Below are 14,460 nucleotides of genomic sequence, written 5' to 3'. Positions count from 1 at the left end.
TTTAGGTGCACATAAAAACTTGGAATAAATAACTACAGTGAATCATTTCATATAAAAATCAACAATCTTCTTACACCTATCAGCTGGAATTTTGGACCACTTTTCTTTTGCAAACTGCTCCAGGTTTCTCTTATTCAAAGGGTGCGCTCTCCCAACAGCAATTTTAAGATCTCTCCACAGGTGTTCAATGGGATTTAAATTCCAATTCATTGCTGGCCACTTCAGAACTCTCCAGCACTTTGTTTCCATCCATTTCTAGGTGCCTCTTGAAGTATGTTTGAGGTTCATTGTCCTGCTGGAAGATCCATGACCTAGGATGCAAAACCATCACTGCATTGCTACCCAAAATCCTTTGGTAATCTTCAGATTTCATGATGCCTTGTCAAGTCCAGAGGCAGCAAAATAACCCAAAAAACATCTTTGAACCTCCACCATATTTGAATGTAGGTATTGTGTTCTTTTTTTTTGTAAGGCACATTCAGTTTTTGGTAAACAGTAGAATGATGTGATTAACCAAACAGCTATATCTTGGTCTCCTCTATCCACAAGCCACTTTCCTGGAATGATTTTCGCTTATTCACGTCCATTTTTGCAAACTGCGGTCTAGCTTTTTTTATGTCTCTGCGTCAGCAGTGGGGTTATCCTGGGTCTCCTGCCATAGCGTTTAATTTAATTCCAATGTGGACAGGTAGTTCACGCCAACACTGATGCACCCTGAGCCAGCAAGACAGCTTGAATTTCTTTGGAACCTTATTGGAGAGCATGCTTGAAACAAAGTTGTTTACTCACAATTTTGGAAAGGTGCCAACAATTTTGTCTAGGCTATTTTGGGGGTTTTGTGTGAAATTATGTCCAACTTGCCTTTTTTTCTTAGGTTTTTTTTTGAGTTGTTCCAGTACACACAAAGGAAATAAACATGTGTAATTGCAATAATTTTCTGGGAGAAATACTTAATTTTCTGGATCAATTGGCCATGACTGTATGTTTGTATCATCTCTTTATTACCCTCATGTGTATTCCATGGTTCATCCAACACTCATGATGTCATAGCACAACATTCAGAAGTGCACTATCTTTTAATACTTTCACTGGGCTCTGACCGCAGCATTTTTTTGTTTCACAGATGACCGACTTTCACAAATCTCTGCGAGGTCAGCTGCCTCAAGTTCTCTGGCATCTGAAGTCTTAGAGCGTGCCCAGAAAAGAAAGGAGGACTTCTGGGGAAAGAAGTGACAGAGCAAGTCAGCCGCTGAATGTTGTATACATTTTTTCGAACAGCAGTCGTGACAGATCTGAAAGAAGTGTGCTAATGTTGTCTGTATTTTTATATTTAAATGTTGATTTTTACTAGTGTTTGTTGGGCTCTCCATGCATGTGTTGTGACTGTCACACAACCGCGACACATGCAGCTGCTGCACTGAACAGCTGATTATCGGGAGCGCTCCAGTTATCCGGGTTCCCGATGCAGCTATTCGGTAAGCGCTGTAGCTATTCGATAAACACCAATTTTTACTCCAATATATATTTTTTACATTTCTATCTGTAAATATGAATCAATTCTCCTGGTATTTTTAAATGTTTTTTGTACATGAAGTTTTAGATAACCATTATGTCAAGAGAGGTATAAAGCATAGCCATCTCCAGGATTTTTAAGGCTGAAATGATTTAATAAGCTAAAAAATACAAACAATGCATTACTTTAAAAAAAAAATTAAAGTTCTCTAAATTAGCCTGTGATACAAATGTCAAAACTGAGTTGACAAAAATATGCACAGAGCAGTCTGTTCAACTTTTTTCTTTTGTTATATATAGCTGTGCATGTACTTTTGTGTAATGCTGAATTCAGTGGTCAAATATTCTATCGGCATTGAGATTTGTGATGCCATTTAAAGTATTTACTGAATTCAGATTACTGGTTGGTTTAGATTCTGCTGTATGAGGGCACCTGAAATGCCGATCCTTGAGACTAATTTCCCGCGATGAGCTTTTTGGTGAGTTTTTGATTTTGCAGATTTTCCGCAGGATTCCTTCACCCATTAAGTAAGACAGATTACTTCCATTCTTTCAAAGATACACAGCATCAAAAGCTCATCATGAGAAAGCCTGAATGTGTTTTCATGCTGGGACGACGAATTACAATGATATGTATTTAAGTACTAAAGATGGAAGTACTGTATGGGTGTGAATTGCTAATAAAAAAATCATTTTTAGATTATATAAATTTATTGTTGAACAACTTAATTTTTATATGTGTGATAAATGTTTTACATATTTTTATATAATTTTTCTAATATATAATTCTACATGGTATTTGTCATTTTGTGGAGTGAGTTTTGTCCTTACTTGTTCATTGTGGGGAGAAAAAAAACATCCCCTATGACGTGCCGGTTACATTGATCTACCAATTTACTGGATGTGTTACCTGTAAATATCCACTCATACCTAGAATACACGACTGCTCATTTTCTTGCGAAAACCATAGCTGCCCACAAACCTTAATGAAACCAATAAAAAAATCTTATTTAAATGAATGTGGTCATAGTTAAAAAAAATAAAATAAATTAATGATTGTTTCTGCTGTTTAGACATATTTTCATAAATGCAAGAACAGAAGCTTTTCATATTGTGGCTTTCATATTGTGGTTATTATTTATATGAAAAGTCTAATGAGATTTTTGTATTTTTGTGTGGGTTTCAATTTTCTTGATTTGTTTTATTGTTCATAAATATTTATGTTAATTAACAGTAAACTGGTCTTAATATTCTTGTATGACATTTTATGAACCATCAAGGCTGTAGACCTTTGGGGGGAATTTCTTTTAACTTGGATTTGGTTATAATTCAGCTTAAGAGGTTCCTGAGTAAGTGCAATGTGTATCAGATACTGTTTGTATGATTTTAGCCCTGTGTGTTTGTCCAAGAGGCCAGTCCCCATCGGCTTCCCACGCCAGTTGCCGATGACTGACTGACTGGTCTCTTCCTATACACGCATGCTGGGAGAGAACCATCGCTCAAAGGGAATGGGATCAGCCATTTCGACTAGACACCCGTCCCTGGTTGGCTTTTAAAGTATGTTTCTCTCTGAAATGCCGCTGTATTTTAGAGTACAACTTACATGGCTAAAATCATACAACCAATGTCTGACATGCTGCCCGTGGATCGGAAAGCATGTATCAGCTGTCAAGTTCCCTTTAAGATATTCAGAAAAGTATAAATGTTTTGGTCTACAGCTCCCTCATGGATTTCACTGTGAACAATATTCTCCACCTGGTTATGTATTGTGTTACAAAGAAGCTGCAGAATTCTAACATAGTAATATTTTTTTTAAATTGAGTTATTTTAATTGAGTTCTTTTGCAGATTTAGCATAAATAGCACATACAAACAAAAGATAAGCACTACTAGCTCAGCAAAATAATGTACATCAAATTTAGATACAAATATAAATGACTATACAAATCGTTTATTGTTTATCAATTGTTGGCCTGTCTAAAAAGGAATACAAATATTTACAAATGAGAAAAACGCTCATTTTTAGGTAAACTAAAGTGGTTTAAAAATCAACGTCCTTGGAAGTAACTCGTCCTATGCCGAGAACAATGGTACACTATACGCACAGAACATTCAGATTGACAATTGTTCTGTGCACATAAACATATGTTCAGGCTGTCTGAACAGGCTATTAATGCCTTAACGAAGGCGGCAGTTAAGGGTACTTATTCCTTAGTGCCGCTTTTTAACGGCGCTGAGAAATAAGTGTATAGCGCCCTCAGCATCTGAAAATCTCCGGAGTCTCGGCTACTGGGGTAGCTGAGACACTAGAGAACATGATTCGGGTTGGTTTTTACCATCCCCAGTGTTGCGATCGATGTTATTCACAGAATAACGGCGACCGCAAAAAAAAGGCTGATTTTCCATTTATATCTCTCCTCTGATATGATCTAGCATACCAGAAGAGAGATAAATGCGGTCCCCTGAGCCCCCCACTGGCCCTCTGTGTCTTCTTCTGGGAAGAAAATGGCTGGCACATGCGCAGTGCGCCTGCTGAGAACTGCCGGCCGGCACCCGGCAACAATAGGAGATTTTTCCTATATTAGTTCATTTTGATCACTGTGATAGGGTCTATCACAGTGATAAAAAAAAATAGTAAATCAAACCCCCCATTAGTTAGGTAAAAATAATAAAATAAGAAAATGTATTTATTTCCTTTTGTCCGTTAGAGTTAGGGTTAGAGCTAGGGTTAGAGTTGGGGCTAGGGTTAGGGTTGTGTTTGGGTTATGGTTGTGGTGTGGGGGTTACTGTTGTGGTGTTGGGGTTATGGTTGTGTTGGAGTTAGGGTTGTGTTGGGGATATGGTTGTGTTGGGGATACAGTTGGGGTGTTGGAGTTAGGGTGGTGTTGGGGTTACGGTTGGGATTATGGTTAGGGTGGGGAATAGAGTCAGGGGTAGGGCTGTGTTAGGGTTGGAGTTAGAATTGGGATGTTTCCACTGTTTAGGTACACCACGGGGTCTCCAAACGCGACATGATGCCCGCCATTGATTCTAGCCAATTTTGGGTTCAAAAAGTTAAATGGTGAACCCTCCCTCTTTTCTGAGTCCTGCCATATGCCCAAACAGTGGCTTTCCCCCGTTGTACTCAGGAGAAATTGCACACTAAAAATAAAAATAAAACTTTTAAAATAAAAAAGTTTCGGTCCAAGGCTAGTTTCACATTAGCGTTTTTTTGCGCAGCGCATAAAAAACGCAAAGAAAAACGCAAAACAAACGCGCGTTTTTTTAACGTCATGCGCACGCTGATGCGTCAAAAAAACGCAGCGTTGCTTGCGTTTTACATGCGTTTTTGCATGCGTTTGCTTTTTTTTGCACATGCGTTTTTAGGTGTGTCATTTTTTCCATTGTCTAGAGAACATTCTAGACTTTTTTAACTCAAAAACGCATGCGCAAAAAAACGCAACCGTGCGCAAGACCATGCGCACGCATGCGTTCCCATAGACTTCAATGTGTTGTTTTTGCGCATTCCGTGCGCAAGCGTGCGCATGCGTTTTTTTGCCGAGACAGGGCGCACCAAAAAATGCAACATGTTGCGTCTGGCGCGCCTGGCGCAAAAGACAAAAAAACGCATGCGCACGAAAACGCAAGTGTGTGCAAGACCATGCGCACGTCATGTTAAACATAGGTGCGCAGTGCGCATGCGCACGGGTGCGCACGATGCGCTGCGCACAAAAGCGCAAATGTGAAACCAGCCTAAGGTAACATTTTTGTGCAAAAAGTAAAATGTTATTTTTTTCCTTCCACATTGCTTTAGTTCGTAGCTCGTGAAGCACCTGAAGAGTTAATAAACTTTAGAGCACCTTCAGGGGTGCAATTTTTAGAATGGTGCCACTTTTGGGTATTTTCTGTTATATTGACACCCCACTTCAAATGTGAGGTGGTCCCAAAAATATGGTTTTCTAAATTTTGATGGAAAAATTAGAAATCGCTGGTCAGATTTTAACCCTTATAACTTCCTAACAAAAACAAATTTGTTTCCAAAATTGTGCTGAAGTAAAGTAGACACGTGGGAAATGTTATTTATTAACTATTTTGTGTGTGCATATCTCTCTGATTTAAGTGCATAAAACTAAAAGTTTGAAAATTGTGAAATTTTCATATTTTTTACCATATTTCCATTTTTTCCATAAATAAACGCAAGTCATATCGAATTAATTTTACCACTAACATAAAGTACAATATGTCCCGAAAAAACAGTTTCAGTATCAGCTGGATCCCTTAAAGCGTTCCAGAGTTATAACCTCATAAGGTGACATTGGTCAGAATTGTAGAAATTGGCCTGGTCATAAAGTAGCAAATTGGCTCTGTCACTAAGGGGTTAAAACCTTACCATTAGTGAAAAGATGTACATGTGAATAAGGGCTGAGAAAGACTGAGACCTGGGTCTTGGACACCCATTCATGGGGAACTAGATGAATGTAAAGTCCTGTTCAAAGAAAAGGGAGGCCACACCTTTTATTTATGTGCAAAAATCATGAAATAAAAACCTAAAACGTTGAACTGGAATATAAGTCGGTCTGCATGCAGCGTGTAGATGCATGTTCACACTGACTAATGAACAGACAAAACCCAAGATAAAAACAAAGTAAGCCGTAAATGTAGAAATGGCAATAGTAGAAACAAGAATTTAGATACTGTTACCCTCGCTATTCACACCTATTGGACATCTAGAAAAAAGGGATACATATGCAAAGAGATATATTAAAAAAAAGCTGCACATGACAAAAAACATCCTTGGTGATGTATTACTAATGAGATTAAAATTAAAATGAAAAAATGTATCTGTGCTATTTAGTGTGAACATGTGCGGTAATTAGTCCTATAAGCTACCATCCACACTAATCCCCATCAGTTGTGCAAAATGAGTGTTATTAAATGTTATTTAATTCGCCTGTGTGATTTTGTATGTATCGACTAATTGTGCACATTTTTGTACTTGCATAAAGGATGTTTAAAAGTTTGCAATTGCCTGCAAGTATCCAACAAACTGTTCATCTATTAACCTAATTAGACATCCAGGATATAAAAAGGGGTAAGAAAGTAAGTCTTACAATACCCTCTGATGAAGGAGACAGCAGTATCTCCGTAACGTGTAAGGGAAAGTATGACCCTTTGGGACTCTGTACACGAGCAACAAGTGACGTCACGCCGACTGCTCCTACATGCGGCACAAACCGCACCCGGCGAGTCATTGGCCGGGACTCCCTGTTTTGAGGTGTGCTGCAACAAACTTTTGAGACTTCTTTCCACCAACTCATGCAATCATCTTCCCTATACCAGTGGAAATGTGAATGTAAGGTATTTACCACAAGGATACCGATTTGTGTTACAAGTTTACCACCGTGCTTCATTTTTTCCAAGCATCAATGTAAAGCTCCTGACACATGACTTTTATAGTCCTTGCTACATAGAACTGACGAGATTATATGCCACTTTATTTTGCTGTCCTGTGGCTAAGGCAGCACAAAGATCTTAACTGTGAATGACTATCGAACTGTGTCTGCCAGCTGTGGCTAACTATTAAAGAACTGTCCCTATAAATGGCTAAACTGAAATCAACAAAAATTATTATACGGACAACTCCTTTAAACATTGTTCTTTGTAAATAATTAACTGTGCTGCCATCCGTGATATTCGCTTTATCAATTAAGGCTATTGGTTAGCGAATTTTTACTGCATGGTGTATGATGTTCAACTATATGTGCTTGTTGTTTTGATTATATCCTTTTTTACTGCAATTTGCTATGCTTGACTAACAATTCAATTTATTAAGCAGGCATTTTCTACAATTGATGGGGATCAGTGTGGATGGTCACATGTTCACACTATAAAGCGCATAGACATTTTTTCATTTAAATAGCAATAGTCCATGAAAGTAATATAGGGTGCTTAGTTAACATAATTTTGATCCTTCTCAACCCTTATTCACATGTACAGCCATATGTTAAAGTTTGGGCACCCCTATTAATGTTAACCTTTTTTCTTTATAACAATTTTGGTTTTTGCAACAGCTATTTCAGTTTCATATATCTAATAACTGATGGACTCAGTTATATTTCTGGATTCAAATGAGGTTTATTGTACTAACAGAAAATGTGCAAAAATGAAAAAAGCATATACAGAATGGGAGGAATAGGGCTGAGCAACAGCACATGTAAAAAAGACTTGGGGATACTAATAGATCATAAACTAAACATGAGTCAACAGTGTGATGCAGCAGCAAAAAAGTCAAATACAATTCTGGGATGAATTAGCAGAAGCATACAGTCTAGATCATGTGAAGTCATTATCCCCCTCTTCTCTTCTTTGGTCAGACCTCATCTGGAATACTTTGTTCAGTTTTGGGCACATTTTAAAAAAGACATCAACAAACTGGAGCAAGTTCAGAGAAGAGCGACCAGAATGGTGACCGGTCTGCAAACCATGTCCTATGAGGAACGGTTACAGGATTTGGGAATGTTTAGCTTGCAAAAAAGAAGACTGAGAGGAGACTTAATAGCTGTCTATAAATATCTCAAGGGCTGTCATATTGTAGAAGGATCATCTTTATTCTCATTTTCACAAGGAATGACTAGAAGCAATGGGATGAAACTGAATGGGAGGAGACACAGATTGGATATTAGAAAAATCTTTTTGACAGGGTGATTAATGAGTGCAACAGCCTGCCACGAGAGGTGGTGATTTCTCCTTCAATGGAAGTCTTCAAATAGTGGATGGACAGACATCTGTCTAGGATGATTTAGTGAATTCGGCTCTGGGCAGGGGGTTGGACCAGATGACCCAGGAGGTCCCTTTCTACTCTACCATTCTATGATTCTATCTCTTTAAGTTTTTGTTTCAGGATTTTTGCACTATGAGCAAATACAGGTGTGGCCTTCCTTTTCTTTGAACTAGATATTACATTCATCTAATTCCCCATGACTGGGTGTCCATTAGCCGGGTCTCAGACCTTCTCAGCCCTTACATGTACAGTGTGAAAATAAAGTATTTGATACACTGCTGATTTTGCATGTTTTCCCACCCACATAGAATGGAGAGGTCGGTATTTCTTATTGTAGGTACATTTCAACTGTGAGACAGAATCTAAAAATATAAACAAGAAAATGGCATTGTATGATTTTTAAATAATTAAATTGCATTTTATTGCATGAAATAAGTGTTTGATCACCTACCAACCAGCAAGAATTCTGTCTCTCACAGACCTGTTTGTTTTTATTTAAGAAGCCCTCCTACTCTGCACTCATTACCTGTATTAATTGAATCTGTTTCAACTCATTACTCATGTAAAAGCCACCTGTCCACACACTCAATCACACTCCAACCTCTCCACCATGGTCAAGACCAAAGATCTCTCTAAGGACAGGCACAAGGATGGGATGGACTACAGGACAATAGGCAAGACACTTGTCGAGAAGGTAACAACTGTTGGCACAATTATTAGAAAATCAATAAAAAGTTGGAAGGAAAAAAGTGCAATGGGGTCTTATCTGGGTATTAAGAGATTATCTCTAATCAGATTTACTCACCAGATAGAGCCCAAAGACAGGCTCATAGAAATGTTAGCTGCTGCAGATCCACCGGTCTCCTCGTTACCAGCCAAAAAATGGGATGAGGAATATCTCATGGCACTATGTGTCATGTGTCTCTATGGCTAGTGCCATGAGCAATTCCAAAGACTAAGATCCACTAATATATATTTTTTCAGTACACTTCTATAATGAATGCATGATTTCTATGGTTTTCAAAGGTTTTACATAAAAAATTAAGAATATATATATTGTGATTTCTGGTGCAATCCTTCATGAGCCCAGTGCCTCTTTTGTATTATATAATATATATTTTTATATACAACAAAAGAATTCTCATTTTCCTTTAAAAAATATTTTTATTTTAAATATATTTAATAAAATTAATTGGTTTTATTAGATGACTTTTTGATCCAAGATAGATCCACATGAATGGTGGTGTGTCTGGTGATGATACATCAATAAGTGAATCCACTCTTGAGAAAAGTTCTTTTTTATCTGTAGGTTCTCATCCCCCTATGTATAAATGATTTCTCAGCAGCATTTCATTTTGTTTTTTTCTTGATTTTTTTTCTGTTTCTACAAAAGAAATATTAAAAGCTATGTTAGAAATGGACCATTTTGTAATGAATGATATTGTATGAGAATGGACTTTTTTTCTATGAACTTTGACAAGTCATGTGACACTGTTGGCACCATTTTTTTTAATTTGGGACTTATTTAAGAACTGTCAAACATGTACCCTATGTATATACTTTTGTGGTTTCCTGATGGAGTCATAGTGCTCCGAAACGCGTTGAATAAAGCCACATTTCATCTGATTATCCATCTGAATTATTAGAAAATGGAAGAAGCACAATCTTCATCAATCTGAGGCTCCATGCAAGATCTCTTCTCGAGGAGGATATTGCAGTAGTCAAAGAGGGAGATGATGAGGGCATGCACTAACATTTTAGTAGAGTCAGAGATTCTAGAAATAGTTTTGAGTTGGAGGTGGCATTAAGTAGTAAGAGCTCGAATGAAGAGTTTGAAGGACCCGCCACAGTCAAGAGTTACTCTGAGGCAGAAGATTTCCAGTACAAGGAAAAGCATGATGTAATTTGTTGTGGTAGATAGATCAGATAGGGTAGTTAAGTGGGCTGGAAAAAAGATGAGTTCAGTTTTGTCTACATTGAGCTTTAGGAAGCATGATGAGAAGGAGGATATGGCTGATAAGACACTATGGGCCAGAGAGGTAAATCTGAGTGTTATCAGTGTATAAGTGGTACTGGAAGCCATGGGACTTTATGAGTTGTCCCAAGCCAAAGGTATAGATGGAGAATAGTAAGGGTCACCAGCAGAGAGAGGGTGGGATGAGGAGGTAGTATAACAATGTGAAATGCTAATTGTAGTTAGTAAGGTATGTGAAGATCCAAGAGAGGGCAAGGTCTTTGATGTCAAGGGAAGAGAGGATCTGTAGTAGGAAAATGACTAGAAGGAGGAGTATAAAGAATTCTCAGTCAGCATTGGCGGTATATCTACAACATAAATGATGAGAATATTTGAACCAGTTTTCTCTTTTAGAATTTTGGTTCAATTATGCCAAATTTTTCAATGGCTTTTAAAATACTGTGAGCAGTACTTCACTGGTTATTTGAATGTTTTAAATGTGATCGATATTAGGAAAATTCACCATTTCCCTCAAGCTTTTCACTTCTGCTTTGGAAACTACATTCAGTACATGCAGCACTACTTATGCTGTAAAAAATACCATAAATACTTGCGTATAAGCCAAGATTTTCAGCCCATTTCTTTGGGCTTATACGTGAGTCATATATCAGGGGTCGGCCGGGGAGGGGGAGCGGGGGGTGTCGGAGATCATACTCACCTCTCCTGGCATGTCTCTTGCAGCCCCCATGCTTATTCCATCTTCTCAGCGCTGTTCCTGCTTTCAGCGGTCACGTGGTGCCGCTCATTACATATGCGCATATGTAATGAGCGGCTCATTACATATGCACATATGTAATGAGTGGCACCACATGACCGCTGAAAGCAGGAAGAACAGCGCAGAGAAGATGGAATAAGCATGGGGGGCTGCAAGAGACATGCCAGGAGGTGAGTATAACGGAGGGAGCCATATTCACCTGTCCCCCGTTCCACCGCTGCGCGCCGCTCTGCTGTCTTGCTTCATCTGGCAGTGACTTTCAGGTCCGAGGGCACCATGATGTAGTTAGCAGGCGCCCTCTGCCTGAACAGTCACTGCAGATCCGGCAACGCTGAGGAGCAGCAGCTGCAGCAGCGACAAGGTGAGTATATAGTTTTTTTTTTCTCTAATTGAGGCAGCGGCAGCAGCATTGTAAGAGGCCACTAATCACCGTGCAGCATTGTAAGGGGCCACTAATCACTGTGCAGCATTACAAGGGGCCACTAATCACTGTGCAGCATTACAAGGGGCCACTAATCACTGTGCAGCATTACAAGGGGCCACCAATCACTATGCAGCATTATATCGGGCATATGTTATAATGGAGCATGTTATAGGGCCACCATTATTCACTGTGCAGCATTATTAGGCATATTTTTGTATGGAGCATCTTATGGAACCCATCATGAACTTTATGAAGCATTATATGGGGCTATCATGAACTTTATGGAGCATCTTATGGAGCCCATTTTATTTTTTAAATTTACCAGTAGCTTCGGCATTTTCCACCCTAGGCTTATACGCGAGTCAATAAGTTTTTCCAGTATTTTGTGACAAAATTAGGGGGGTCGGCTTATACACGGGTCAGCTTATACACGAGTATATACGGTAGTATAAAAAAGAAACAATGGAACTCCAACAGACAACATCGCATTGTTAATATTGGCTGTACAATAGTTCTCCATCTCTGGAGAGGCTTCTGTCATCATTTGAAGCCATGATAAATATGTCAACATACTGTATATACTGTTGTTCCACATTTCCTTACGTCTAAGTTCTAAGTTATTTTTATGTTTTTATCTTAAGTTGCAAAATGCCTAAGAAGTAATCATGTGGTATATGTGCAAGGCTGATGTTTCAATGTTAGCAACAGCTCTTCTCTAAGACTTGTCTATCTCATGCTGAAATGACTCAAATTAAAACTTATGGCAGGAAGCCACATTTTATAAAGTGAAACATTTTCAGAAAGTGGGAGCAATTAGCTTTTCCCCAACAAAAAGGTTGAACACATTAATTCACTACCTTGAGGGTACGTTCCCACGGTCAGTAAATGCTGCGGGTTGGAAGCTGCATACATCCGTATTGTCCAACCTGCAGCATCCAGATGTTACAGCATAGTAAATGGGATTTCAAGAAATCCCATGCCCACTATGCGTGCACTGACGCCTGTGGCTTACCTGTGGAGACTGACATGCTGAATGTCTTTCCAGACTACAGCATGTCAATTTATCTTGCGGAGACGCAGCAGGCACCAGGGCTTCATCATGATTTGAAGGTAAAATAGCTCACACTCTAAGACAGTCTACGTGACTATGAGCCCAAATTAATATCAGCTAGAGGGTTAACATTATATATGCTATGTTCCCTATCTATGAATATGCAAATAAATTCCGTGGAGCCTCATTTAAGAGTCTCAAACACGGGACTAGCCAGATCTTCCTCCAGGGAAGGACCTGGATTTCACTGATTGAGCGCCTTTGCCGGCTGCCGCAGTGTTTTCTTTGACTGGTCTCCCTGAGGTCAGTGATTGTTTCGTGATGTTCCCTATCTATGCAGATCTAAGTTTATTATGGGAAATATGACATAATAATTGCTATCATTCTGAGTCTAAGAGCGTATACCGCTCAAAACGCATACAGAACCTCCTGGGCATTCTCTGTGCGGCTATCCCATGCCAGGGTAAAAAACGCAATGATGACTATAGCAGCCATGCTTGTATTTTAATGGAACAAATAAAGAAAATTCTGGATTTTACTCCTTGAGCTGGACTTTCCTTTTTCTGTGAAGTATTACTATCTCCTGCCTTAGACCTCCAGAGGCAAAGATATCCTTAAAGTTTGTAATGTCTTAATTTTTGGGATCCTAGCCATATCCCATGACCAGCACCCATGTGAGCTCACCAAGGAGAGGTTTGTGGATGTGGTTTTTATCCAGTAATAACATATTTTGATTTTTTTTCATTGTCAGACCTGGTAGAACAGGTTGCTATGGTTCTGTGCCATTTCCCTAAAACGAGTGCTTCTGACTGCTAAGATCTGTGCCATTTCCATGACACAAGATTAGCACTTTTCTTTTGTTATCCTTTATTATTTTATGTAATTGTATATACTGTATTATTTTGTTCCCATTTTGTAACTTTTGTATATTTTTATAAACACTGCCTTCTTTTGGATTAAATATACCGCATATAACTTAATAGCTTTGTTCCTCTTGCTCTATAAGCTGAACCCCTAAAGCCATACACTACCTGTAGTGGGTGTCCAATTGGTCTTTATAAACAATTGGTGGTGGCAGCTATTTTTTCCGACTAGTAGAATGAACTCTTGTATGCCACTTATTCTGCAGAAAATGGAAGGATGTGATCCTCAAATGCAGGTGCAGCATGTGCTACAAAAATGCCAAGCAGAGTGTGAGTTTGCAGAGCAGCAGGCTCAGGTCAAGTGAGAGACTGCCAAATGACAATCCGAGCAAAAAGCTGCAGTGCAAGAACGACAAGCTGAGAGAGAGCATCATCTGACGTTCTACCCCAATGAACAGTGAGTGCAGTAATGACAACCCCTTTAAACCCCATCCCGATCATTTTCCTGTCATGGAAAAGGATCCTGATTTGGACTCATTTTTTAGGGGTGTTGAAAAGGCCTGCAGACAGTACCACTTGCCCAATGACTAGTGGGCTTGATACTTAATCCCAGGGCTATGAGGCAAAGCTCTGGAAATGTTTTCTGCTGTCCTTCAAGAACAAGATGGAGTCTATGAATGAATGTGTTTGGTGATACTCGGATTTCACGCGAGTATCCTGGTGCTTGGATGTGGTCAGCACTTGGCGACCATTAACTGGTGATGAAATTTGAAACTTGAATTACCTCCTCCCATGTTTAGTGCCTATTTCACAGCCAATAAGCATGCAAGGGTCACTGTAATGCTGTAGCCATCTTGGTAGTGGCATTACTGTGATTGGCTGGCCGTATGGTATCATTGGAGACTATAAAAGAACAGACGCCGCTGCACTCGCCTGACTGATATCACTTCACAGCTCAGGGAAAGTTATTCCTTTAGGTAGAGAGTGCTTCTCCAGGGCTGTATGTTGAAAAAGTAGAGTCCTCTAGCGTTGATACTTGTGCTGATTCTAAACCATCATACTAACAGCCTTTGTAAGGCCTAAATCTGTGATTTTCTGTTTGTATCAGTTACATTCTGCATT

The 14,460-nt window shown here is 39.1% G+C and overlaps 1 protein-coding gene across 3 annotated transcripts in view; it reads left to right on the top strand.

The window, feature by feature from the left end:
- MDM1 (Mdm1 nuclear protein) overlaps positions 1-2,531 on the top strand; it is an 88,303-nt gene extending 85,772 nt beyond the window's left edge. For all 3 annotated transcript variants that reach the window (XM_073555486.1, XM_073555485.1, XM_073555484.1), the window contains one exon: positions 1,124-2,531. In XM_073555486.1, coding sequence (XP_073411587.1) covers positions 1,124-1,233 — 110 coding nt within the window. In that variant the 3' untranslated portion in view covers positions 1,234-2,531. The remainder of the gene's footprint in view (positions 1-1,123) is intronic.
- The last annotated feature ends 11,929 nt before the right edge of the window (positions 2,532-14,460 follow it).

This window comes from Dendrobates tinctorius, unplaced genomic scaffold, assembly GCF_039654945.1.
Source record: "Dendrobates tinctorius isolate UK_male_01 unplaced genomic scaffold, ASM3965494v1 ptg000224l, whole genome shotgun sequence".
Taxonomy (NCBI): domain Eukaryota; kingdom Metazoa; phylum Chordata; class Amphibia; order Anura; family Dendrobatidae; genus Dendrobates; species Dendrobates tinctorius.
The sequence above is the reverse complement of the archived record's forward strand: the minus strand, read 5'-3'. Positions and strand labels throughout refer to the sequence as shown.